General features: G+C 41.7%; 2 protein-coding genes across 4 annotated transcripts in view; both read left to right on the plus strand.

Moving 5' to 3' along the window:
- Positions 1 to 13,734, plus strand: part of sptbn2 (spectrin, beta, non-erythrocytic 2) — a 34,176-nt gene extending 20,442 nt beyond the window's left edge. For 2 of the 3 annotated variants that reach the window (XM_061085502.1, XM_061085503.1), the window contains exons 14-38: positions 37 to 300; positions 381 to 592; positions 798 to 935; positions 1,031 to 1,250; positions 1,360 to 1,896; positions 2,055 to 2,257; positions 2,344 to 2,434; positions 2,544 to 2,690; positions 2,932 to 3,195; positions 3,496 to 3,720; positions 3,798 to 3,887; positions 4,020 to 4,298; positions 4,386 to 4,516; positions 4,619 to 4,823; positions 4,908 to 5,282; positions 5,382 to 5,626; positions 5,717 to 5,855; positions 5,971 to 6,055; positions 6,634 to 6,830; positions 6,962 to 7,089; positions 7,184 to 7,259; positions 9,300 to 9,478; positions 9,603 to 9,776; positions 9,947 to 9,989; positions 10,114 to 13,734. In XM_061085502.1, the coding sequence (XP_060941485.1) occupies positions 37 to 300; positions 381 to 592; positions 798 to 935; positions 1,031 to 1,250; positions 1,360 to 1,896; positions 2,055 to 2,257; positions 2,344 to 2,434; positions 2,544 to 2,690; positions 2,932 to 3,195; positions 3,496 to 3,720; positions 3,798 to 3,887; positions 4,020 to 4,298; positions 4,386 to 4,516; positions 4,619 to 4,823; positions 4,908 to 5,282; positions 5,382 to 5,626; positions 5,717 to 5,855; positions 5,971 to 6,055; positions 6,634 to 6,830; positions 6,962 to 7,089; positions 7,184 to 7,259; positions 9,300 to 9,478; positions 9,603 to 9,776; positions 9,947 to 9,989; positions 10,114 to 10,326 (4,860 nt within the window). In that variant the 3' untranslated portion in view covers positions 10,327 to 13,734. Of the gene's footprint in view, positions 1 to 36; positions 301 to 380; positions 593 to 797; positions 936 to 1,030; positions 1,251 to 1,359; positions 1,897 to 2,054; positions 2,258 to 2,343; positions 2,435 to 2,543; positions 2,691 to 2,931; positions 3,196 to 3,495; positions 3,721 to 3,797; positions 3,888 to 4,019; positions 4,299 to 4,385; positions 4,517 to 4,618; positions 4,824 to 4,907; positions 5,283 to 5,381; positions 5,627 to 5,716; positions 5,856 to 5,970; positions 6,056 to 6,633; positions 6,831 to 6,961; positions 7,090 to 7,183; positions 7,260 to 8,172; positions 8,290 to 9,299; positions 9,479 to 9,602; positions 9,777 to 9,946; positions 9,990 to 10,113 lie in introns of all 3 variants that reach the window. The other variant, XM_061085504.1, reaches the window with a different exon arrangement.
- A 1,039-nt stretch (positions 13,735 to 14,773) lies between these two features.
- dpf2 (double PHD fingers 2) lies at positions 14,774 to 27,380 on the plus strand. Its single transcript, XM_061086069.1, has 11 exons — positions 14,774 to 14,815; positions 16,561 to 16,721; positions 17,061 to 17,168; positions 17,392 to 17,570; positions 17,669 to 17,761; positions 21,090 to 21,171; positions 23,453 to 23,590; positions 23,710 to 23,841; positions 23,942 to 24,054; positions 24,154 to 24,235; positions 25,038 to 27,380. The coding sequence occupies exons 1-11, from the start codon at positions 14,784 to 14,786 to the stop codon at positions 25,118 to 25,120; spliced, it is 1,203 nt and encodes a 400-aa protein (XP_060942052.1). The 5' UTR covers positions 14,774 to 14,783; the 3' UTR covers positions 25,121 to 27,380.
- The last annotated feature ends 367 nt before the right edge of the window (positions 27,381 to 27,747 follow it).

A 27,747-nucleotide genomic window follows, 5' to 3' on the forward strand; every position in this document is an offset into this window, starting at 1 on the left:
TGTTTCTGTAATTCTCCTGTTCTTCCTGTCCCCCAGACAACTAAGCTGAGAGAGCAGAGGCTCAAGGAAGCTGTGGCCCTGCATCAGTTCCAAACAGATGCCAGTGACATGGAGGCCTGGATCATGGAGACACTTAGACAGGTGTCAAGTCAGGAGTTGGGCCACGATGAGTTCTCCACTCAAACTCTAGCTCGCAAGCAGAGGGAGATAGATGAGGAGATCCAAAGCCACCGCCCCGTCATCGACTCTTTGCAAGAGCAGGTTCAAGCACTACCGCAGGCCTATATACAATCCCCTCAGGTAGGGTGCTTTGTTTTCATTCTTCTTTAATGATGACTTGCCAATAAGAGTTCTAAATTATGGTTAACTGCTGACTGTAGGTGGATGGCCGCCTACCTGCTATCGAACAGAGTTACGAAGAACTGGAGACTCTGTCAGTAGCTCGGCGGCAGGCTCTGGAAGGGGCCCTGGCTCTTTACCGCATGTTCAGTGAAGCAGGCGCCTGCCAGCTCTGGGTGGAAGAAAAGGAGCAGTGGTTAGACAGCATGGAGATCCCAACCAAACTGGAAGACTTGGAGGTGGTGCAGCAGAGGTCAGTCTGTGAGGAAGAGAAGGGATGAATGTTGCTCAGTTCATTCCCCCAAAAATATTCATGGTCTTTTGTTGCTATTATGTATACAAATTATCACTGATTTATTTTACAAATCATTGTAATATCTACAGAAATACCTTGTCTAAATTGCCATTTTCTCTTTAGAATTAGAAAATGAATGCTGTTTTTTTTTTTACATTTGCAGATTTGAGACTCTTGAACCTGAGATGAATAATCTAGGCACTCGAGTCACTGATGTTAATCAAGTAGCAGAGCAGCTGCTGAGCTCTGACAACTGTAGTAAAGACCAAATCCATCAGACAAAAGACCAACTCAACAACAGGTCAGCACTAACAAACAAAGCTAAATAAAAATGTTTTGCAAAGAAATATGTTTCTTATGGTTTTGACCTAAATATTACACTTCATATTGCCTCAGATGGACAGAGTTTGAACAACTGGCTGGTCAAAAGAAACATGCCCTCGAGTCTGCCCTCAACATCCAGAACTACCACCTGGAGTGTAATGAGATCCAGACTTGGATGAAGGAAAAGACCAAGGTGATTGAATCCACTCAGAGTCTGGGCAATGACCTGGCTGGAGTGATGGCACTGCAACGCAAACTCACCGGCATGGAGAGGGACCTGGAGGCCATTCAGGTATGGAGATCTTACATGCAGTGACTTATAGGATAAAGATGGGAAACCGTAAAAAAACAATAAATACAAAAAATGTTTCAGTATCTAAACGATCTTCTTGTCCTTTCAGGGCAAATTGGATGACCTAAGAAATGAGGCAGAAAAGCTGGCCATGGAACATCCCGATCAGGCAGGAGAGATCCAAGGCCGCCTGGCTGGGATCCAAGAGGTGTGGGAGGAGTTGAACGCGACCATGAAGCGACGTGAGGAATCACTGGGGGAAGCCAGCAAGCTGCAGGGCTTCCTCAGGGACCTGGATGGTTTCCAGTCCTGGTTGTCCCGCACCCAGACAGCCGTGGCCTCGGAGGACATTCCCACTTCTCTAACTGAGGCTGAGAGTTTACTAGCTCAGCATGAGAATATAAAGAATGAGGTGGATAACTATAAGGAGGACTATGAGAAGATGCGTGCAGTCGGTGAGGAGGTCACCCAAGGTCAGACAGATGCCCAGTACATGTTCTTGGCTCAGAGGCTCCAGGCACTGGATACTGGCTGGCATGAGTTGCGTCGCATGTGGGAGAACCGCCACAGTCTTCTGGCCCAAGCCTTTGACTTCCAGACTTTCCTAAGAGATGCAAAGCAGGCGGAAGCTTTCCTGAACAGCCAGGTTAGAGACCAAAGCACTATATAAATTAAAGCCTGTGCCAGAGAGCTGTGCCTCTAATGAAACAAAAAACATGTATCAACACACAAATAAAGGAAAATCATTGGAGCCTGATAATTGCATATAATAAAAGTTTTAACATTCCTTTCCTTTTTGTGTAGGAGTATGTGCTGTCCCATACAGAGATGCCTGCCAGTCTTCAGGGAGCAGAAGAGGCCATTAAGAAACACGAGGATTTCCTCACTACCACAGAGGCCAGTGAGGAGAAGATAACTGGTGTAGTGGAGAACGGACGGCGCCTCATGAATGACTCTAATGCAAACTCTGATAAGATCCAGGAAAAAGTTGATTCTATCCAGGAAAGGTTAGTTTCAGTAAAAGAAAGCTGATTTTTTTCCTTTCTCAATAGGTATTTGAAGAGTGGCTAATTTTCTCCTACATTTTCTCCAGGCATTCTAAGAATAAGGAGTCTGCAAATGAATTGCTGACTAAGCTTAAGGACAACCGTGAACTTCAACACTTCCTCCAAGATGGGCAAGAGGTAAAAACATCTTTTAAAGATTAAATGAAATAATAGCATAATGACTACAGATGTTTTAACATGTGAAGTTGATGATGCTTATTCTGAAATTCTTTCCTCTCCTCCATAGCTCACATTGTGGATCAATGAGAAGATGCTGACGGCACAGGACATGTCTTATGATGAGGCCAGAAATCTTCACAGCAAGTGGCAGAAGCACCAGGCCTTCATGGCAGAGCTGGCCTCTAACAAAGACTGGCTGGACAAAATTGACAAGGTGACACTAAAATGAATCTAATTAAAAAAGGGTATTTGTGATAGGTTTTGTGTTTGATATGTGGAAAGGTGGTGGAAATGATTGCTTATAGTTACATGACTGTTATGTCATTGTAGTGGATAATTGATATTGATGTTATTATACAGTGGGGCCAGTCTGCTTGTCTTCGTGTGGCCAATTATAGCTATACTAATGTAATTAATTCAAATATAAATGTGTGTATGTTTCCTGTTTCTAACAGGAGGGTCAGGCTCTGGTGGCAGAGAAGCCTGAGCTGAAACCTGTTGTCCAGCAGACCCTGGAGGACCTACAGCGTCAGTGGGAGGAGCTGGAAGGCACCACACGCACCAAGGCCCAGTGTTTGTTCGATGCTAACCGGGCTGAGCTCTTTACACAGAGCTGCTCATCTCTAGATGTCTGGTTGAAGAACCTCGAGGGTCAGCTGCATAATGACGAATATGGCAAAGATTTGACCAGTGTCAACATCTTGCTCCAGAAGCACCAGGTAGACGACACTGTGCACCAAACCACGTCCATATCATCTTTACAATCAAAAATTACTGTTGTAGCATGGAGCTTTCATATCATATTGCACAATTGGTAGTTTGCATGGTTACAAAAAATCTTGTGTCAAAAAGATGGATTTCAATGGCATGAAAAACCTACAGCCATCAACTAATTGAATCTGTACTTTATGTTGAATATATTTTTTGGTGCATGTGGTGGAACATGCCAAATCTGTGTAGTGGAGACTACCAAATGCCTTTCCGCCTTTTCTTACATCTTTTTTACTGTCCCTGTATAGATGCTGGAGCACCAGATGGAGGTCAGAGAGAAGGAGGTGCAGTCCCTCCAGTCTCAGGCTCTGGCGCTGTCCCAGGAGGATGCTGGACTAGCAGAGGTGGATGGTCAGCAAAGGCGTGTCACTGACAACTTCTCAAACCTCCAGGAGCCTCTCAAACTGAGGAGACAGAGACTACTCGCCTCCAAAGAAGCACATCAGTTCAACAGAGATCTGGAGGATGAAATTGTGAGTTGGATTACCTGTCTGACTACTAACACTAGATAAAGAAGTTTGGAGTTTTACTCACTCTGTTTTTCTATCAGCTATGGGTGAAAGAGAGGATGCCCCTGGCAAACTCTACAGAACATGGAAAGGATCTGCCTACTGTTCAGCTGCTTATCAAGAAGAACCAGGTAAAGTGACATTTTATTTTATAATCATAGTTTAAAGGGACATACAATTATCTTAATCTTAATTGAATGTCTTAAATCAAGGCAAATGTAACTACAACACAGCAGTGAACACCCTCTCTGTTTCTGAATCAGACATTACAGAAGGAGATCCAGGGCCACCAGCCTCGCATTGATGACATCCAAGGACGAGGGAACACTCAGAGCCAGGTCGATGGTGAGAGACAGTCTGTCCTAGAGGAGCGTCTCGTTGAGCTGAAGGACCTTTGGGACCAACTGATTGGCGAGACAGACAAACGTCATGCACGTTTAATAGAGGCCAATCGCGCCCAGCAGTTCTATGCTGATGCAGCGGAGGCCGAAGCCTGGATGGGCGAACAAGAGCTACACATGATGTCAGAAGAAAAGGCCAAGGTACACAGACAAAATAAAACAAAGATTTGTCACTGTTTACAATCTCATGTCCTGAAAAAACCTGATAATTTCCTGTTTTTCTCTCAGGACGAGCAAAGCGCACTAGTGATGGTCAAGAAGCACCAGATCCTGGAACAGGCACTCGAAGACTACGCCCAAACTATACACCAGCTAGCCAATAGCAGCCGTCTCATGGTCACCAGTGAACACCCAGAGAGGTGAAGTGGATCTGAATATTGACACTGACACGCGCCTTTCTTAAGCAAAAGTTATACACCCACAACCACTGACAAATCTTTCCTTAATTTGTCATTTAACAGTGAGCGAATCACCTTACGGCAAGCCCAAGTGGACAAGCTGTATGCCGGGCTGAAAGACCTCGCTGAGGAGCGTCGTGGGCGGCTTCAGGAGAGACTGCGGCTGACCCAGCTGAAGCGGGAGGTGGATGACCTAGAACAGTGGATTGCTGAGAGGGAGGTGGTTGCCGGCTCCCATGAACTAGGACAGGACTATGAACATGTCACAGTGAGTTTCTTTTCTTTTTTCAGACAAATTAACTCAGCCAAATTAATTATGTTGCTCACATTCGCCCTGATTTTCTCTCTTCAGATGCTGAGGGACAAGTTCCGGGAGTTTGCTCGTGACACCAGCACTATTGGCCAAGAGCGAGTAGATGGTGTAAATGGGTTGGCAGATGACTTGATTGAGTCGGGTCATCCTGAGAACGCCAGTGTGGCTGAGTGGAAGGATGGGTTAAATGAGGCCTGGGCAGATCTGCTGGAGCTGATTGACACACGCACACAAATGTTGGCTGCCTCCTATGAGTTGCACCGCTTCCATCAGGATGCCATGGAGGTGCTCGGACGTGTTAAGGAAAAGCATGAGGCACTGCCTTCTGACCTTGGCCGGGACCTGAACACTGTCCAGCATCTACACAGGCAGCACAACACGTTTGAACATGACATCCAGGCCCTCAGTGGACAGGTCAGCTATCTGTTGATAAAGAGATGTTTACGCAAGATTTCGAGCAAAAGCAATTTTAAAAGAATACTGAAGGTCCCCAATTCCCTCTTGACCTCGTAGGTGAACCAGGTGCAAGAGGATGCAGCACGGTTGCAGAAGGCTTATGCTGGAGAGAAAGCTGATGACATTAACAGGAGTGAAAATGCTGTGACTTCTGCCTGGGAGGGCTTGCTCGAGGCTGGTCAGGCCCGCAGGCTCCTCCTGCTGGACACGGTGGAGAAGTTCCGCTTCTTCAACATGGTGCGAGACCTCATGCTATGGATGGATGGGGTCAACCTGCAAATTGACGCACATGACAGTCCAAGGTGAATGTCATTTTATTATTATGAATTCTGTTGTGATCAATGGTACGTTTATATATTCAACATTCACCTTTCTCCTTTCTGTTGTCCCAGGGATGTATCATCTGCAGGGCTGGTCATTGCCAATCATCAGGACATCAAGTCAGAGATTGAGACCAGGGTTGACAGCTTTACTGCCTGTACAGAGATGGGAAATACTCTAATTAACAAAAATCACTATGCAGCTGATGAGGTATTATACAATGGGTCACTTTCACTTTTGTTGTATTCAGCCATGTTTTGAGTAAGAAGAAACATTATGATCACAAGTTATTATTTAATTTTCCTGAACATGGTTTGATTCCCAGATTCGGGAGAAACTGATTCAGCTCCAGGAAAAGAGAGACAGGATCAACAAAAACTGGCAAGACAAGATGGACCATCTACAAATTGGTAAGCATGCTTAACATGTGTTAAAGTGCGTGCGAGGGGACATTCATTCTAATTGTACGATTGTGAAAAAACGCAAGAGATCAATTAATGTGGGCAGGTTGCTACAGGTTAGAGATAGCAACGAAAATACAAACAGGTATGTCCAGTTTGAAGGCCTGGGGCAAAGAAACCACACAGCAATTTATACTCCAATTATATACTCTAATTGTACAGTTCAACTGTACAAAATTATCATGGCAGCCATGATTTTTTCTTCTGTCTGTACTGGTGAGGTAAACCGCACAATGCTCCAAGGTTTAAACTACACATACTCTACAAGGCATGTGTACTTCCATGTATTTTCTGGTATTGATTACACTATTGCTAAAGCAGTATCAAGATTCACTTTTTGGTTTGCCTCGGATGTTTCTATTGTTTATCTCTTGTGGCCCCATTTGCTTTGTTGTCCTTCCTTTCACCAACAGTCTCTCTGAAATCAAAGAAGCTTAAGAGCTATTGTGTGTTTGTTAAGTAAGAGGATGTACAGTTGACTCACTATCTATTTATTGACATCCTCTATCTTTGTTTCTGCATCTCAGTGCTGGAGGTGCTGCAGTTTGGACGGGATGCCTGTGTGGCAGAGTCTTGGTTGGCAGGTCAAGAACCTCTGGTGCGAGCAGCAGAGCTGGGCGCAAACGTGGACGAGGTCGAGAGCCTAATTAAGCGTCACGAGGCCTTTGAAAAACTTGCTTCAGCCTGGGAAGATCGCTTTGTCCTACTGGAGAAACTCACTACAGTAAGTACAGAGACATCCTAATTACATGAACCATTCACAACTTGGTTAGATTCCTGCCTGGCCTGGTAGATGCACTATATACAGAATGCCCTCCCTTATTTAAATAACATGACTGCGTTGTGATTTTTCAGCTTGAGGAGCAGGAGATCCAGAGGAGGCGAGAGGAAGAGGAGAGGGCTCGCCGACCCCCCACACCACCCCCGGTTGAAGAAGTGGCACAATCTGAGGCAGAAAGTCATGTACATGACTCTGCAGCCAGGTAAATTAAAGGGGGCTTATGAGAAGAGCACAATGGTTGTGGTCTATTTGATCTTTTTGTTATTAACCGGGTTTTCCCATCTCTTTAAACACAGAACCAGTCTGGACCAGACCACCCTCAATCAGACTGTGTCAGTGAATGGAGTACATAGTGATAATGACACATCCCAGGTAAGACATAGTATAGATTCAATACTTTTGAGTTTCACAGTGTTTGTTCTCTGTTGCACTGATAATTATTTTAAAGATTTTCAAATAATCTTGTGTGTAATGTCCTGTAATGTTTTTCCATGTTGCCATCCCTGGATTTATTTGACTAAATCTGTTTTTAAGTTCCACAGAGAAACAATAGTTTAAAATATTGGTAACTGGCATCGTTGTTGCCTCGAAACATTCACTTGGTATCAATTCCCTGCAAACTATACAAATATGTTAACAGTTTGCAGCAAACTATGAATAAAATGAAAATACACAACATGTTTGCTTTGGGGTTTTTTAAGAAATCCAAAGCTCTAAGTATGTCATTCATACAGTACAACACTTTGTCAGTGTGTGTCCCTGTCTCTGTCTGTTCAAGTCCAATACACAGACTTGTTTCAGTGCACGTCATATAATCAGATGAATTGCTATTACCCAGTTGAAAGAAAAAAAAAAGTTTTCTGTGAAATATAACTTTTCTAATCAATAATATCTATCAGCATTGTTTTATTTTAGAGACCAGCAGTAGAGCTTTGCTTATCATTGTGTGGTCATATAAACATTACAAAGAAGTGGTATTTCTGAAAAGAATCAGGTTTGCAGGGTGACATCCACTCACCCACCCCCTCCAGGGACACTGATAGAGTTACACTGTAGGCCCACCTGTGAGGATGGGGGTTGAGACTGGGGTCGGATAAAGTAAACTTGATACTTGATACTAGGAAACAGCCTTCAGTGGCTGCTGGAGTAAACCTACAGTATGTTTAGGTCTGCAGCTGATACTCTAGAGAAGAATCAGTCAAAGAGACGGAGCCATTTCTGTATGAACTAATCAGATTTCTGCCCCAGACAAAGAGGTTTTAACAATTTATTACATTTTTACCAGCAGTCATTAACTCTACCGTTGTCAGTGGGAAAGAAATCAGAACCTAAACGTGTGTGTAAGCCAAAGCATCCGGAGCGTGTGAGTACCAAGCCGTGGATTTGGCTTTGTAGCTTCCCCGTCGTGCCCTTCACAGCCTCTGCTCAGCTCCTGGTCAACTGCAGCGCCTCTTTATTTTATCAGCCATTGCTCCCTATATCACAGATGCAATCCATTGCTTTTTTATTTTAATTTTGTTTAAACAATGAGCACCATTGCTGTTTAAAAGCATGATGCAGATTCATGAAGCTTGTCTTCATGGTTCACATGCTGCCTGCAGGTGCATTTGTGCTCATATTGACCAGGACAGGAGTAAATTTAAATGTGGAGCCCAGAGTTGTAAATGTGGTGATGTCGTAGCTGTTCAAAGCTTTTTTATATGTAGTTTGTTTTAGTCTGTCCCTTTCTTTATGTGTACAGTTGTTGTGATGAGTCGTTTCAATGAGTAAATTATCAATTCTTTGTAGACAAGGTTTATTGAGGAATTAATATTGTATATAACTATTTCATATTTAAAATTCAAATGGTAAACATTTTCTTGTTACAAGGTGGTTTCATCCTTTATTCATTTACTGAGGATTTTCTGAAAAAAAGGAAGATTATCTTTGGAATAATAGTATTGACACATTTGTATTTGGATGGAAAACAGGCAGTTAGCAGGTCAGTGTTTATATGAAGTTAGTCTGGCAGGTGCAACATAATGCTAATGCATAATGTTAAGATTAATCTCTCACAAATACATTTAAAAGGTTCCTTTGGTACATTTTTTTTCTAAAAACAAATATGTGTTAATTATAGGATGCACCTTTCCAAGATTTGTGTTCAGTTTAACTGTATGTCTTACGCATATGAGCGACTTAAATGTCCTGTTAAATATCAGTGTACTGCAACTGTGGTCATGTGGATCCTTTAAACTCATGCTCTCCTGTTACCTCAGGTAATCACACACTGCCATCAGCGCTTACGTCATCATGGCTCTTCATGTGTGGCTGGGAATGGTTGCGTTGCTGCTCACTGCTTCCATCCACTCAAGGTTTTTTTTTTATTCTCTACCTCATTATACCCACATTCACATCTGGTTTGTACCACAGGGCTCAGAGTCGGAGTCGGTGAACGGGCCAGGGAGGGACAGTGGGCTGGCATCTTCTCGCCTCGAGCCGTCTGCAACGTTACCAGGCAGGGGGGGAGCAGAGTCCGATCCAGACACCATGGAGGGGATGCTCTGTCGAAAACAGGAGATGGAGTCCCACAGCAAAAAGGCAGCTGCCAGGTGAGTCGTCTTATGAGGGGAGTCAGACAACATAATAGACCTTGGAGAGGGCAAACACTGAATTTATAACTATGGAAGATATACAAAAAATGCTGCATCCAATGCCATTTATTTGCTCCCATAGGTCTTGGCAGAACGTGTACTGTGTCTTAAGAAAAGGAAGTCTGGGTTTCTATAAAGATGGCAAGAGTGCCAGCAACGGAATTCCATATCATGGAGAAGTACCCATCAGCCTCGGCGAGGCTCTGTGTGAGGTAGCAAACGGCTATAAGAAGAGGAAACATGTGTTCAAGCTCAGGTAAGAGGAGAACAAGGATTTCTGTTACAGTACTGCTGTCACACTGCTGGATTTCAGAGATAAAATAAGAGATCATGATGAAATGCCAAGAAAATAACCAAACAGTGAGATGTATTAGACTTCATAGCTTCTCTCTGACTAATTATTCACCTACTCGACTGTGTCTGCAGGCTAGGGGATGGAAAAGAGTACCTGTTCCAAGCCAAGGATGAGGTGAGATATATAGGACAGTATTACATTTATAAAATAAAATGAAACTATATATAAATTTGTGAAAAAATATCTTGTTTGCTGTGCCTCTGTCTGACGTATAATAATGTTTTCTGTCTGTCTGAAGTCGGAAATGAGCTCCTGGATCAGCTCCATCCTGAGTTCCATTCCAACAGGATCAGGAGACTCCCCCGGAGTTCCGCGGGCCCTCAGCCGCGCCATGACCATGCCTCCCATCTCCCCCAGCTCAGTCGAGGCTGGAGGCGTCACCATGCGCAACAAAGAGGGGAAAGACAAGGATCGAGAGAAGAGGTTCAGCTTCTTTGGCAAGAAGAAATAGAACACTTGTAAAATCAGTGATGGAAGCTAGATTTGTCAAATTTCAACACAGTGAAGCAGGCAGAGTGAAAAGTACAAACAGGTCAAACTAACACACTGCTCTCAGCGCAGGCCCCAAGGAATTTGTCCACAGCTACTGTACGTGGCACACAGCGAACTTTGTTTATTTTCTTTCTCTCCCTCGCCAGTTTTATCTGTCATTTATTTTTTCGTTCACCCAGTTCTTATTTCACATTTATCTGCACCCAACAATGAAAGCCCTCATCCAAAGGCAGTTTCAGCCAACCAGCAGAGCTAAGTGTGAGTCAGTAACAGGTCTGGTTGTCGGTAGCAGGGATCCAGGCCCAGTTCACTTCCAATCTCCTCTTCAGCACGAATTTTTTCTTTTCTGCGAGTCTCGACTAGCAGAGTCATTTAAATGCTGTGTCACTAATAAAACACTGGATGGTGGCTTTCCACTGTGGTGCACTCTGGTTTTTTATCCCCTCACTCTTAAGTGCTCTCTCTTTGGGAAGGATCACATCAGTCTTTTTTTTCTGTTCTCGGTATTGATGTTATTAACCTGACCAATATTATTGCTAATATTATTATTATTATTATTTATCTTTTGCTGTTGCTGGTTTGAGAAAACTAATTTGACAGTAGATGATCTTGATTCATGTTGTGGAGAGAAATAAATTTAGTTTCACTAGTGGAGAATGTAGGGCTTGCCCTTGTATGTATTTCTTTTATGACAGTTATTGAGGTGTTTTGAGAAAAAAATAAAACTCTTTCAATTTTAGCAGCGTGCAGTAAGTGATCACACGTTTCATTGGGAAATGATATATAAATATATATATATTTAATAAGTGGTTTTATTTTTTATTTTATCCATAATTTTGCCTGTATTTGATTATTTCTTTTGAGTGATCTTTTCTGCTTGATTTTCAACTTTTTTTCTGTACAAAGCAGATAAGATTAGTTTTCTAGTGTGTGTGTGTGTGTGAGCGCGTGTGTGTGTGAGTTGTGGTGCTGTGGATTTTGCACGTTTATGTTATTCCTAATTAAACGTGGCCAGACTGATGCTGCTTTTCGGTACGCAAATGTAGACAAAAGCCAGACAAACTCAAACTCACAATATTACTGGAATTATTTCATCAAAATGCCTTTTCTTTTTTTTTGTCGCTTTTTATTATATGTAAGAAGAAATTACCAATGAAGTTCCTCAAGACGGTTTCATTATTTCTGTTTCTCTCAATATCTATTTCTGTTCTCTCTCCATCTGCTGTTGTGAAGGCACGGGGCCATGTGTAGATAAAACGCTGATGCACATGTGAGCAGGACAGCTGACGGGTCTTATTGCAGGTGAAATGAAGGGCGTGGAAGTGATAGGCAGTGAAGAATATGGTTTGTGTGCTACTTGACATAGAGGTGTAGTGAGCCTTACTTGAACCCACTACAGATACACTGAACCCTTTTTTTTTTTACAAACCCATCTCCCATTCAAACAGTCTTAAAGAAAGCTTTCTTAGTACTAATGATAAGAATGTTAAACGTGTGCCCTGTGGCAATGATCTTATGTATGTCAGTGGATTGTATATGCAGGTAAGATATGAATCAACAGAGGGAGAAGCCCTGAATTCTCTCTGAAACGAGCTTTGCGCTCTTGCATATGTGGCATGACTTCGTGTAAGTTTATACTCGATGTGTCTCATCTGTTCTCTTCTGTGTTGGTGTAATCACTTCATATTCAGGGTTGAGAGCAACCAATTATCTGTAATTGGCATTTACATTCATCCAAGATATAAAGGCAATCTAACAAAGATCCATGTTTAGTCTCCTTAAATACTGAACATAATTGATAGGAAAGATGCATTTACAGTATAATGTGAAACTAGACAGTAGCTCAATAACAAAGACACATCTAGAGACCAGTGGAGGGGTCGGTAACTGTTTAGTCTAGTCACTCACTTAAATCCAAGTGTTAATTTGCCTTTTGTACCTGCCAAAAAGAAGATTTGTTTTAAACCTTCAGTGGGTTGCATTTTTTGCAGATAAACAATAATTTGACATGTCTTCGATGTTGAAAGTAGCCTGGATGCGTCACAGGCCTTTGCAGGGCTGATGAGTTCACAGGAATGTCACACCAAACTGTTGTGATAACACACACAGGGGGAAGTAAACTTGCATTTGGTTGCAGTTTAAGCCGGTCGGCCTTATTTTTCCAGTTCCTAAAGAATGTGCAAACGCTGTTCAAATCCGACACCCGACATCCACTTTGAGACGATTAGTGATCAGGGTTAATTTGACACCACTTAACATTGCCTTGTCTCTGTCAGTGGGACTTAGCATCAATGGGTGCGTGACAGAGCTCCTTATAGATACAGTCCACTTTAAGTAACCTCAAACTCAAAGTTCAACCGGTCAACGAGGTCATTGCATACACGAGTGAGCCGACACAGTTTAGCACATCGTGCACAATTTCCTATGAATCATTCTTTCCCAGTGGACGAGCTGGTTGTAGTGAACACTGCACTGCACATCCTCCATTCGCTGTTATAGGGAGTTCAAGTTCATAGCTCACACAGGTGTATTTTCTTATCAGCTCATTTGAATGTGTGAAGATTCAAATTTGTTTTCGGGGCCAAATTGGTCACGTGAAGCAAAAACGTCCTTGACACACTGTACACGAGCTCTCTCTTTCACACACACATTGGTACTGTACTGTATATTCAATGCAGAATGACCTTGGCGATCCAGTCTTGTGGGAATGTCCTCAGCTGGCTGATTCGATGTTGCATATGGCACCCTTTTAAAAAAAAAGTAACACTGTGCTACTGGTGAGCTTCGAGCAGAACATGGGACGTGTGTATTATTGATGTCAAAGAAATGAGTCTTTGGTTATGAGAGAACTTGTCACAACGGAGAACTTCATGAAGAAAGAATTACAACTTTTACTTGTTGAGTATTAGATATGAGTGAAAACAGACTGGTGATAATTTTAGCTTCCTTTTTTTTTAGAAGAGGGCAGGATCTTTGCTGTCTAGTGGGAGCTTGTAATTTTTCCTCCAGTAGTCTGTCTTGCAGCATTTGATAAGCCTGTTCGACAACCTTCATTTCTGATTTACTTTTGACAAATGTCTGTTCCTCCCTCTGTAATTCAGAGCTGTTAATACCACTACTATTATTAATTGCTATTATTATCATTATTGCTACTGTTGTTACTATTACTACTACTGTTACTAATGCAACTTATTGCAAAAAGTATAACTGCTGTCCATTTTCAGGTACGTGTCTGTAATACCAGACCCTTCCACACGATGTCAGTGTGCTGTGGAGCATTTTCATTACGAATCGAAAATAATGTTTGTTGACTTGTGTATCTACATCTAATATTAGGAATAATAAAACATGGTTTAATGAAAAAATATGTGGATGTTTGGTTTTTCTATGTTGAAAAAATGTGATATACAGAGAGAAGAAGTTAGAAGTTTTAATTAATTTAATTAACAAATCTATGAAATGCAAACTATTAAACTGGGACTCAACTGTTTAAATATGTGTCTTAATATACCTCAACTATTCTAATTTATTTGTATTAAGTCAAGTCCCTTTACACCTTGAAATTGACACCTGAGGTCCCACAATGAGCAGGCACAGCAAAGAGAATAATCAAACTAAATATGATTGAAAAAAAATGACAGTAAAATAATTAGTTAACATTTTCCAGAGGTTCATTTAGAGGTTGTACCTGGTTAAATGGGGTAATATTGATAATAATTTGCTTCCATGAAGTTGCCGGAATCACAAAGGCCAGATTTATTTTTAAAAAACAGTTGAGATATCTTGGATTGAGTCAAAATCCAAAGATTTTCCCATTTCCCATAATCCAACTCTGAAGCAGTTTTCCTCTTAATTGCAGATTCTTTCAAACCAGTTTGTATTGCAGCCTTACCTTAGTTATAGGACTAATATTTATGAGTGTCTGCAATTAGGTGCAGATACAAATAGAAATCCAGATTTAGTGAATTCAAATATAATTTCATAAGGGGACTGTTGGGCCTTGGCGGAGCTAAGTACTCGACTGAGCTTCATTCTAGTTGAAGTTGCACAACTTTCCACCTAGTCTAGGGAAGAAGTTTGAACACAAGTGAAAACTCGTGTGGGCTTAAAATTGTCTTTTCATTTTATTTAAATTCAGACTTGCTTTGCAGCCCTTTAAAAAGCATGTTGTGTATCTTTAGCAATTTTAGTATAATCATGATCAAGGTTGTGATACTAGAGGACAATTCATCATGTTTTTAATAAATAAAAAGCAAATAATTCAGCTGCAGAATCGCAGCTCTTTGACCACTCCTGCAGCTACGCATCCGTGCCAGCAGGGGGCTCCCGACACCACGCTGCTCGCTCTCTGTTGCCTACCAGTCCTCGCAGAGGGCAGAGTTCCCCGGAGCCACTTCCCCCGTGTGTCAAAGCAAGATGGCAGCTGTTGTTGAGAATGTTGTCAAACTGTAAGTGCTGCACCTTTATTCCTTCCTTACCTCCGTCCTGCCGCGCACACACACACACACGACTCCCTCACACTCCACCCTGCGTGTAGCTAGCCTAGCTTAGCTTAGCCACAGTGACTTAGTGGGGTTAGCCTGTGGGACCCGTAGCAGTGTGCTCACATCCTGGTGTGGGAGTGGAAGTTAGCGAACACGCAGTTTTTGACGTTTGTACAAACAGGCACCGACGACTCTGTGTGACGGAGCTTGATGTTGTTTATCAGTAAACACACCGCAGAGGTCGCGCAGTCACCTGTTGTGTCCGTGGAGGTCCGCGGCTCGGTGCTAGCGTCAGTGGAGGGCAGCAGCTAGCCGCACGCTAACAAGCTAAAGTGAAGAGTAGTAGTAGTAGTAGTAGTGGCCCACGTCGTCAGCGGACACACACCGTGGAGAATGAATGAAAAAGCCCCCCCCAGCCCGGTGTCACGCTGGAGATGCGTGACAGCTCTTGAATGTCACGCAGTTCCTCTCCGGAAGTGTCCGAAGGTTCCACTGACTCACACCAGCCGGTTCAGAACGAGCTCCCATTTCCTGTTGCCTGCACTTTGTGTTCAGCGCAAAGTAAACATTTAAGTGTCTACCAAAACTTTCCTCTGTTTTCTTCTCCACTGATAATTTAAATGTCCTTGTGGGTCATGACCCTAGAATCTAGGGCCTAGATAGATGGGCAGATGATTGATCCCTGGTGGTAAATTCAATTGTCGTAGCAGCCAGATATATACAAAAATAAAATGAAATACAAAGTAAACAAACCTGGAGTAAATGTACAAGTTGCAGTGGGGGTGCAAATTAAAACTCAAACTACGACAGTATGATATATTATATACACAGGGTTCAAAGGTACTCGTGATACTGTGCAAAGAATGGTGGTGATGACATGCTGATGAAATGATTGTTATGTTAATAGTAATATTAATAATAATTATAATAGTGCATACGCTACATACTATTAATAATGTTCTGTTGTAGCATAGTAACAATAATAATAATGGCACAGCTTAAGTTATAATATTAGTTGCATAAGTAATAATACAGTAGCAATATTGTTGTAATAAAGTAAGATGTGTATTTATGACCATCATATACATGTAATACATACATTAAAACATAGTATATGGATATGATGTAAAATATCAATATAATGTTTATGTCTGATCACTTGTATTCAAGTATTCTGGAGTGTAAAGTGCCCAGGATAAGATGTAGGTAAGAAACAGGAATATTAAAACACTCAAACTACAGGCTCTACAACATATTAATAAACATAATGTTTAACTTATTGATATGAGAACTTTGTACATACATGACAATATCTTTGGTTTAGTATGACATTTGTTCTATAAGTCTCCAGTATTACTGTCAAGTAAAGACGAGAGGCAATACAAACAGCGATAAACATAATTAATGTTGGTGCATAACCTAGTCTGTTTGACTTTATTTATGATGAAAACACAGCTCACTTTTCACTGTGCTGACGACCAGGCTTTTTATTGTTGATGTACCAACAAACAGGGAACCTGCTGTGGCACTGTCACAAATTATTTCCTTTTGAAGTACATAGACATTGTCTGGTGAATGAGCTTAAGGTGGGAGCACAACAAAGAAACTGTCAGAGGGGTTTAGAAGTTCGAAGTAGGTCCTCTCTCTTTATGGAGAAGCCTTCTGATTTGTCTTTTAACCGGTGTCGGACTCTGGTTTGGTTCTTTCAGGCTCGGGGAGCAGTACTACAGAGATGCAATGGAGCAATGTCACAACTACAACGCCAGGCTCTGTGCTGAGAGGAGTGTCCGGATGCCGTTCCTCGACTCACAGACCGGGGTTGCTCAGAGCAACTGCTACATTTGGATGGAGAAGAGACACAGGGGACCAGGTGAGACACCAAACAGGTTCACTGCAACATTGGCTGAGGTGTAGACCTAGAACATGAAGTTCACGTGCAGTCATTATTAGAAGTGTTTTAAGAGAGGTACGAGTTAAATGAATGGGTGAAAGGGAAAGATGGCGAGTAAATTATATATAACAAAACAGTGGGAAAATGTACGTAGCGTGAATATTTGAGGAAAAAAAGTTGTATACATTCATATAACAGGCTAAAGTGTGAATGCATATAATCTATCCTAACCCACATAGCTTTTTTAATAAAACCGAAAAATTGATTTGGAGATTGATTTTATATTTAAGTTTTGATTGTTGTATTGATGGATCTCAGGCATGGCTCCAGGGCAGCTGTACACCTACCCCTCCAGGAGGTGGAGGAAGAAACGGCGATCTCATCCTCGGGACGACCCCCGACTTGTCTTCCCTTCTGTCAAGTCAGGTATTGACATGAATGGACAGTATTTAGCTCAGCCCAGCTCACTGTACCGTGTCACCTTTATGAAAGGCTATAAAAGTTGTTTATATAATTTTATGGGCTAATAAAATAATAAGTAGATATTTGTTTATATTGAAATGTGACTTAGTCTGTCAATATCACAAGCAGGGGCATTACAAGTATTCCAACGTTTAGTTCTTCATCTTGGTCTTTGTTGTATTTATAGAGGTGGATTTAGCAGTGAAGAAGGACGCTGTGTTGTCGTCGGACGGCAGCAGCCTGGAGGCTCTGCTGAAGGGCGACTCCTTGGACAAACGTACGACCACAGAGATCCGAGGGTCTGAAGAAGATTCAAACACGAGTGATTACACTGGAGTGTTGAACCCTGCAGCTCGGATCAGAAAGGTTCTTGTTTTTTATCGTGGGCACAAGATATCTTTAGAGTTAAGAAAGTAATTTTACTTAACAGCTATTTGCCTCATTCCCTGATTGCATAAACACAGAAAATCGTCGAGCCTGACGACTTCCTGGACGACCTAGACGATGAAGATTATGAGGAAGATACACCTAAAAGAAGAGGCAAAGGGAAAGGGAAGGTAAATAACATCTTCGGGCAAGAATACAATAAGTCCATCAACTCTATGTGTGTCACAGCCTTTGGGTTTACACATATCAGCTCTGAGCTCCTGTTGTGCAATAGGAGTAGACTTGACGTTGGCTAATTATTAATAATCATGAAATATGATTATTAAAATAATAAAAATTATCTATCAAAAATAATTAAATTATTAATTGAAGATGATCAGTAATCAAATTACAATAAAACCACTAATGAGAAAATAGGAATTATCAATTAGAAAGTACAAGCTATCAATTAACAATGATAAGGTTTTCAACCAAGAATAATGAAAATAATTAGTCAAAAACAATAAAATTATCAATTTAAGAATAATACTATCTATATTAATAATTGAGAAAGGGGGGCACCACCCTGGTTTCCAGGGACCAACGATGTCAAGCTATAATTATCAGTCTCATAATGATAAATGTCAAATTAATAATGTCAATATTTTAATATTAACGATTACTGAATAAACAGTGAAGGCTTCTAAGTTCGAGCACAGGCAATCATAATCCAGCTGCAATCACATACATATGCACAAATAATCACAGACTACAGATCCTTTAATTACAAAAGTATTTATTAAAAAGGGGAAATAAAGTTATTATGTTATTCAATGATTTATCATTTTAACAAGCTCCGATATTTCAAAGATAAACACAGCAGCAGCACTTATCACAATTCAGAAAATACATGGACAACCTGCGGTCTACCTATGTATGTATGTATGTATGTCTGTCTGTGTCTGTGTGTGTGTGTCTGTGTCAAAGTGTCTCTCTGTGTGTGTGTGTCTGTGTGTGTGTGTGTGAAATAAAGTTAGTGTTATTTAATGATTCATCATCTTAACAAACTCCCATATTTCAAAGATCACAACAGCAGCAGCATTTATCACGATTTAGAAGACACATGTATCCACCTATGTGTATCTGCGTGTGTATGCATCTGTCTGTGTCTATCAAAGTGTCTGTGTGGGTGTGTGTGTGGGTGTGTGTGTGTGAGAGAGCGAGAGAGCGAGAGAAAAGAAAGGGGGCGTGACGATGATGCAGTCACGTAGTGACGTCACATCCAAGATGGAGGCCGACAATGTTAGGCTTAAAACTACAAAACAAAATGGCGGGTTCGTTATGAATTTAGAGCCAGAATTGAGGGCGGGTCTACCGATGAATAATCTCAAATGGCCGCCGGACCACGTGTGAGGCACAAAGGAGGAGGTGGAACAAAGGATTCTTTGTTCTGGTTTAGCTTTGGCTTCAAAATGGCGGCCAGATGTTTTCAGGCCCTTTAAATATAGATTTAACTGTTACATGAACTGTATTCTAAATACAGATCGGAACGGGTGTATAGGTCGGTTTAGAAGGAGAGAGAGAGAGAGAAGAGAAGGCATGCAAGGAGAGTTCAAAGAAGCTCTTAAAAACACCGTCAGAAACAAGTTACATTTACTTTACCGCTCAGCACTCAAACGGCGTTGTGTGCTGAAGTCTGACGGTAAAATCTCTGTAAGGTTCTTCAGACGGGAACGAGTGCAACCGGAGACGTTTAGTCACGGCGCTTAAAAACTGTGGCACAAGGCCGTAACCGGAAATGAACCGGAAGTAGCCGAATCGTCGTGGCTAAACAATGAGACACGGAGGTCCCCCAAACAAATACACTCAAATATTAAACAATATGCTTCGTATCTGCCCAGATAATCAAGTCTCTTACTGTACCACCCTCGCGGTGTGTCTGCGCGAATGTGTCGGGGGCCAGTGAATCACGTGGTCTCTCTCACGAGCGGAGCTCCGGAGCTCAGCCGCTGGACCGGACAAGGAGCGGATTTTCTCGTGCTCCGTGACGGAATGAAACTTCGTCTTCTTCTGTAACAGCGGAGATCGTGCTGCTTTACAGGAACGGAGTGAATTGTCTCTTACTCCTCAGCGGGATGAACGTCGCGCTTCTGCAGGGAACGGCTTTGTGGAAGCCGTTTGTGGATCGTTGGAAAAAAGAAAAGTCTATGGAAGTGTCGGAGTCCATCCAGCGGGGCACTTCCTGTTTCGGTTTTCAAGTTAAAACAGGAAAGGTCCTATCAAGATAAAACTTTGACTGAGATAAAAGAAGAAAATGAAACGACTTCAAATAAAATGATATTAAACAAACGTCTAATCGCCTCCTTAGTTACTGAGTCGTGTGGTTAGACCTCTTGAGGTCAGAAAACAACTTGAGCAGCGTGGAAAAGAGGCAGATTTCTGGGAGCACAGGGGTTTTGTTCTACCTGGGAGGTACCTGCCCCCCTGGAGGAGGGGTCAAGGGTCAGTGTTGCCCTCAGCCAATTAGATGTCAGGGTCCCGACCTTAGTGGGCGGGGATTCGACCTCAGTGGGTGTTTCAGAGTCTCATTTGGGTTTTTGCAGAGCGGCCTGCAACATCTCCCACCGGGGCCTGCTGCTGGGGGGGGTTGGAGTGTCGACACCCCCGAACACTCTAGGGCTGGTCTCAGGATCGCGTTTAGGCCTCACGTTTTATGGGCCTTTGTTGAAAACTCAGATCACTGGGCCTCAGTCCCAACACTCCCAATTCAATTTCAATTCACAAAGTCCAGTCAGATTCTATCATGGGATATAAACTTCTTCTTAAAAACAATCTACCAGCTACTTACATGGGTTGTATTCAAATTCACAATCCACCTAATACTAAATTAGAAATTAGTGTCTGAAATCTACTGAACACTTTCTTACTTCAGCAGAATTTGTCTGGAGACTGGTGCTTATTTTCACCTTGGTACGTAGCAGGATGAGCAATGATACAGTGGTGGCTATATACCAGTCTCTCTATGATGGAGCAGCACTGTTACGGCCAATTACAACAAGTTTAAAGCTAAATTTAACATAACTGCACAACATTACCGGCATTCACAGGCATTAGCCTCACCCGGTATCACTTAGACCTAAGCTCACTCAGCATGCTCACTATATTATTCTCTGGTATTTGACAAGTTAGTGATGTCGATTTTATCACTACCTGCTGACCCAGCATGCTTGTTTGAGTGTTTTTAGTCATTTGTAAATGGATGTTGTGCTTTATTTTTTTTACTGAGCGGAAATACAATAAAAAGATCAATTTGTCGACATCTTGTAAATCGAACAGCCCTAAATGTACCACTCACAACAGGTAAACACTGCATGCACAACATTTAGTTAATTTGTTGTTTATTGAGAAAATGCAAAGATCAATTCTGGGATTTAAGAATAAGAACAACTGCAATTAATGGTAATGAGTGTGTGTTTAAAACCAGCCCGACTGTTGACTGTCGTGTGTGTGTGTGCTCAGGGTCGAGGAGTGGGCAGCAGCACCAGGAAGAAGCTGGACACAGCAGCACAGGAGGACAGGGACAAGCCGTTCGCCTGTGACAGTGAGTCATGCTGGTGGAGATCAGCACATGTGAACTCAAGTTAAAGACATGTTAATAGCTGTAATGTCTGTAATCTTATCAAGCAAGACTCTGCCTCAGGACCTCATTCTTTATCAGCCGCCTTTACATCTTCTCCCTTTTCTCTTATCCTCCTCCTTATTCCCTTCTGCTTTTAGACTTCCTGTATCTGAGCGTCTCTATAGGTAGTCTCAGCTTAGCTGTGTTGTTTCTGTTTGTCATTAGGATATCAAATCTCTCTTATACTTGCATTTCAAATCTTTCATGTGCGGGGGGGAGGGGATGTTTCTTCGACTCTTTCGGTTTTGTCAAACTGTGTACTTGCTTGACGCGATTAGTTTTTTTCTCTTTATGAAGCATTTTCACTTTCAGCTGCACTTCCCTGTCGGTCTATGATCCTATTTCTCTGAGTCTCTGTCTGTGCTCTCTTCTCCTTCTCTTCTCTCTTTCAGACACTATCAAACAAAAGCATATTTCAAAACCTTCTGAAAGAGGTATATTTCTCTCATTCGTTTTTCTACTCCTGTCTGCCTTGTCTTTTGTCTTCACTGCCTGTTTTTTATTTCTGTCTGTTACCAAGTAGGTTTGCCCTCTTTTGTAGTTCAGTTCATTGGATACAAGTTTTGTTCTACACCATTTACTTAAATGTAATTAACTAGATTTAGATTCAGGTCAACACTGTTATTATACACCCTGACAAATATGAGCAGTTGCAGCCGATAAGAGATAAACTCCTTTTTTTTTAACTTCCCACAGAGTTAGATAAACTAGAGTATTGCACCTGCTCCTGTTTTTTTTCTATCTGTGCTTTGTCTTTTGTCTTGTTATTTAATATGTTCAATTTGACTGCTTTATACTTTTTCCTCTTACTTCTCACCACACCAGCACCCTGTTAGGTTTCATGTTTTAGCGTGAACTGCTGCCTGTGCTTTTGACTGTCAGTTTGACCTTTGGGGAATATTCTTTCATGTCTTCATGCCACCTCACAATCTATTGGCGTGAGACTCACTGTTCCTTCTGCAACAAGATGCTCTGTCCCATAGAGAAAACTGTCCCATAGAGTTCTTATTCCTTTAGATGGCAGTTAGAAGAAACGGAGCACAAGGCTTTAAGGGAATGAAATTAGAAAATTATGGTAGTGAAAGAAGAAGTACTAAGTCACCTGTTGTGTCCGTGGAGGTCCGCGGACACTCTAATATCAGTACATGCCAACATATATCATTGTGTCTTTATTATGTTTTAAGGGTTTCCCCCTCCCGTTAGCGTGTCATACAGTTTTGTCTGCATGTAAAATTCTGCAACAGTCTTCTCCCATCGAGAACCGCCTTGAATGCTTTGTTTGCATTGCTGGCCTTTTTCCTTTAAGTGTCTATGTCCTAAAATATCAAGTAACATGGCCACCTACTGGTTAGCTAGGCCATCTTCCTTGTTGCTATGGTTAGAGGTTACAGCTGATCAGGAGGTATGGCATTTCTGACACACACTCTTAAGTGATTGACCAATCACAAGAAAGTGGGTCAGCTGACCAAATCAGAGCATATTGTTTTTCTTTTTTTCTTTAATAGGGGCCGACCAAGAGCTAAAACGACACTGCATTAGTGTACAGTATGAGTCAAATAATGTTTATTTTGTACATAGCATATAAAACCCATTCAGGATTCTTTAAATACCACATTTTGGGGGGGGTCCTCACTTTGCCACATTAAAATAGATGCATTTTTTTGTATTGTTACACTATTTCAGTGTCTGAGGGCAGAGAGATCAGAAATCTCATTAAGTCTGGTCAAATTTGTCTCAAGGGTCTTTGCAGTCTGCTTATATAAACTGTTTTAGACTTGAATATATCTTGGTAGCGGCTTCCACCACAAAATGTTGACAATATTTATTAATAACTGTTATGTCACTGATTTCAAACTAGAGAAGTTAAAAGTTTGGATAGACCCCTCTCGTGTACAGTTAGCATAGTTATCTTGTAAGTAGGAAACTGTAGCGCTCTGGTCCTTAAAGCAAGTCTTCTTACCGACATAAAAGATCCAACAATCTGGATGATGGGAAATAAACAATAACAGCAGGTGTTTCTGTTACTCTCAGCAGGACTTGCAGTGTTTATTGGTCAGAAGTGAAAAACATCACACAAGCACCATGAGGGACCAGTCATCCTTTCCATTAGTCACCCTCCTTTTACCGCTGACTCTGTAAAACCTGGAAGTTACTCATGCTTTCATTGTTTCCATACATGTTGTGTTTCTGCTGTTGGTGGCAGCCTGTGGGAAGCGCTACAAGAACCGTCCCGGCCTGAGTTACCACTACGCCCACTCCCACCTGGCTGAGGAAGAGGGGGAGCAGAAGGAGGAGGTGGAGATCCACGAGCCTGCCAGGCCGCTGCCAGATGAGCCTAAAAGTAAGTGAAACAGAAGTTTCATTTTTAAGTTGCTCTGGTTGTTGCACAACTGGACAGCCTTGTTTGTTTCCTTGTTATTATTACTGATGCTCTCTGGGTGTTTTAATTTTGCTTCTCAGCTCCCAAGAAAGGCCCGGATGGTCTCGCATTGCCTAATAAGTACTGTGATTTCTGCCTGGGAGACTCCAAAACCAACCTAAAGACTGGTCAGTCCGAGGAGTTGGTGTCCTGCTCCGACTGTGGCCGCTCAGGTACATTCAAGAGAGGAACAATTGTTTATTAATGTGCCACGAATAATCCCGCTGTTACATCTGCATAGATAAAGTGATAAAACAATTTCCCTCAATGCAGGCCACCCGTTTTGCCTGCAGTTCACGTCTGTGATGATGGCCGCCGTGAAGACGTACCACTGGCAGTGCATCGAGTGCAAGTGCTGCAACATCTGCGGAACCTCAGAGAACGACGTGAGCTCACCTACTATCAGACATTACAGTGCATGCTAACCTCCGGGTTGTTTGGGCTGAAAGCTCAAGTGTTTGTTGTTGTCATCTCTTTCATTCCAGGATCAGCTTCTGTTCTGTGACGACTGCGATCGAGGCTATCACATGTACTGTCTCAACCCCCCCATGTCTGAGCCTCCAGAGGGTGAGTGAACTACATGAAAGAAACAGTGTTCCGCTCAGTAGAAAATAATGAATGCACATGATTTACAACATTATCAGACCCTGAAAGCCGCAGGTCGGACAACACCGAAATTCGTGTACTTATGTTACGTAGTCAGCACTGACTGTTTGTAATTATTATTCATAGTTTGTAACTAAAATGTATGAGCTTCTTATTAAAGTGTTGGTACATTTGAAAAGTTGTTAGTTTTCAACAGCTCCATTTAAGAGCTAGAAGGTTTGTTTGAGAACACAAAACATTTAAATGGAAATCAGTTTTTGGCCGGAAAATAGTTTTCTATGAAAACTGTATTTTCCTTTAATAAAGTGTCAAATGAGTTAGGCAGTTGTCGAAGGTATTTGAAATAGTATAAATGAAAAGTGAAAAATTTATGTAAATCCTAAACTTAAAACAAATCCAACCAAATATTTAGAACTTACAATCAAAATGTGTTTTGTTGTTTTTACACATTGTAAAAATAAATCACATATTTTCTAAAAAAAAGTTTTTGTATTGGCTTGTTTCAGAATGCATAAAGACCAATACCGATATGTCTGAAAGGTTCATCAACGCATTCAACGCACCCACGCGTATTGGCACTTATCAAAATCCTTTCAGACATATTGGTATTGGTCTTTATCCATACGGTCGGGATGTCTTTCTTCTACAAACCAGTCAGTGGACGTACTACAGCCTGAAGCTCAAGGACATACAGAAAGACATTTAGCCAAATTCTGTGTTAAACCATCTCTGACACTAAACATTCCTCTGTGTTCTCACTCAGGGAGCTGGAGCTGTCATCTATGTCTGGAACTGTTAAAAGACAAGGCTTCCATCTACCAGACCCAGAACGCCCCCCCCTCGTGATGGCCGTTCCTGCCCCTCACAAGCTCATCACTCAACCATCCCAGCAGCAAATATGTGGTTTAAAGCTTGACCGAGGATGAGCTCCCCCTGACAAGCTGACCTCCAAGGGAGTGTGTTCAGAACGGGCAAAAAATTGTGAAAAGGGAGGTTCACCTTACAGACAGGTCTCACTTAGCTTCAGATATGACTGTTACACAGTTACAAGCTCAGATTTAGCCCCAGAGATTTTTATTTTCACCTCTTTGCCACATAGCAAATTTGATTAGTGCTGATTTTTTGGATTCACAGCATAAACAGCAAAATATTACTTATTGTTCAGCCTTTCTACACATACACAGATATAAAGTTGTTAAACCCTTGCCTCTATTCTGCAGTGTACTGGATTTATTACTAGAGCAGGATTAAATAAGCATGCCAATGCTTGCTCATCGTGAAAAAAAAAGTTTTATAGTATTTATATATTTCTATGGTATATAATAGTGTTAAGTATGTACAGATTGGAAAAAGAATGGTCATGTAATGGTCTTTATATTAGTGTCCATCCCATCATTATGGAAAAATCCACAACCATTTATTTTCTTTTTGTGGCACTGCTGATATTTGAAGATTAACTGTGTAGAGTCAAAGGGATCTGCTGAGACTGCAAAATACTTTCCATCTCATTCACCAACACACACAAACAAACCCAAACAGAGATCACTAGTAGAAACCCTGACATGCATGTCAGAGTGGCTCCGATGGCTGAAGGACTTCAGGGATGGCAGGTTAGACTTGAATCTGCTTGTTGACTCTTGGCTGCTGGTGGCTGGAGATGCACAGAGTTCAAGAGGACGCACAAGGACACACCGACGTGTATGTTGCATTCAGTCTTTGGGGCCTTTGCTGACTACTGCAGCTGCACAGTTCAAGGTGATTTTTGACTTCAGTCTGCACACTTGGCCCTTTTCTGACAGATGTGCAAAAGTTGTAAGGATAATTCTAGTCAAATCCAAAATGAAATCTACTTTCATTATCAGCCAGGTTCATGGATACAAAGTCTTCATCGCTGTGTTCTAGCAGTTTGCTGTTCATGCAATATCCAATATCTGCAGATGTGACACCACTAGATCATTTTTGTATGTAACTGAGGACTATGCGACCACGCAGAGGGTCACCTGCTGACAATGTAAAGCAATATGCCAGGAGGACAGTGACTCACATACAGTCTGTTCAGGCTCTAATGTGCGATACTGTAAATTTTCTCTCTCAGAAATGATTACAGACAGCAGCTGTGACAGAAATTGTGGATGGTGGCTCCATATAGTAAACATATATGAAGATGTGTTGGTCACTGCTTTCATAGATTTATTATGCAATGGTTTCCTTCTGTGGCAAGGCTTAAAGCAAAATGTGTGGCTGAACTGCTAAAGCAGTTACTTTACCTCAAAGAGAAATAGTATTTAAACACATGTTGAAACATGCTGTAGATAGATCGTTTAAGGGCAGACGGATGGATAGGAATGAACGGAGCAGTGTCTTGCTTCAGTATCTGCACATTCTACATTTTAAAACAAGCGCATGCTCAGTAAACATCTGCACTCTCATACGCTTCTTGGTCGTCTCAGCGTTCGGTCGGTGAAGGTGTTGGGAAGTGGTGTAATATAATTAACCATGCTGTCATGTTGTTTCAATAGCCAACTAACAATTACTAAAGAATTACACAAATATATCTCGGTTTCTTTTCTCATCACGTTTTGAACCTACTCTTATGTAGAGACAGGGGCTACTAGAATATTCTTGCAGGTTGTTTTTGTACTCTTCGATGTTTGCAAACCTGACGTGTGGGACATTTTGGGACTTAGGTGGAAGTTGCTTTCTAGTTAATCCTGTGATGGACTGAGCCGCTCTCTTCCAAACCTCCAAACGAGATGCAAAGCCCGTAGTGTGATTAGAGGCAAACTATGGAGCGGCACCTTCAACACTGAATGGTTAAGTAATGATGGACCAATGCAATTTCTAGGCTGCGTTCAGACAGAAGTGAGAAACAAGGAAGTACACCTTGTGTTGTCAGGTTATATATAATTCAATAATTCAATAGTATGGTTTTCTGGTTTCTAGCTTTGGGAGAGAATTGTTCAAAACAAAAAATGTTTAAAAAGGTTCATAGGTTTACTCGGTAGGTGAATTCTCTTTGGGTGGACTTTCATTTTGGGTTGTAAAGGAATGTAATTGTATGAAATTTGTCTTGTAAAATGACAAAATAAAATACTAAGCACTATAACTTGCTGTAATGTTTGATTTGTTTGTGAGGATTGCACCACACATGGAATTAGAGAAGATCATAAATCTAAAAAACGCTGTGATGACGCCACGCTCACACCGTGTGACGAAAACGCAAAATTCAAGGTAGTAAATATCTCCACCTTGTTGTGACACTCACCTCAATTTGAATTGATCTGATGAAATCCCAAATAAAGATGTGGAAAATGGCCAAATTGTCCAGCAAATCCAAAATGGTCGACTTCCTGTTGCCTTCTTCATAATGCACTGAGAGACTTTTTTTGTGCATCTGGTTATGATTCACATCTGTCCTCGTTTTCGTGAGGATCAGTGAAAGCTAACTGAGGGGCTTTTCCGTAGGTGGTGCT

Source organism: Limanda limanda, chromosome 14, assembly GCF_963576545.1.
Source record: "Limanda limanda chromosome 14, fLimLim1.1, whole genome shotgun sequence".
Lineage (NCBI taxonomy): Eukaryota > Metazoa > Chordata > Actinopteri > Pleuronectiformes > Pleuronectidae > Limanda > Limanda limanda.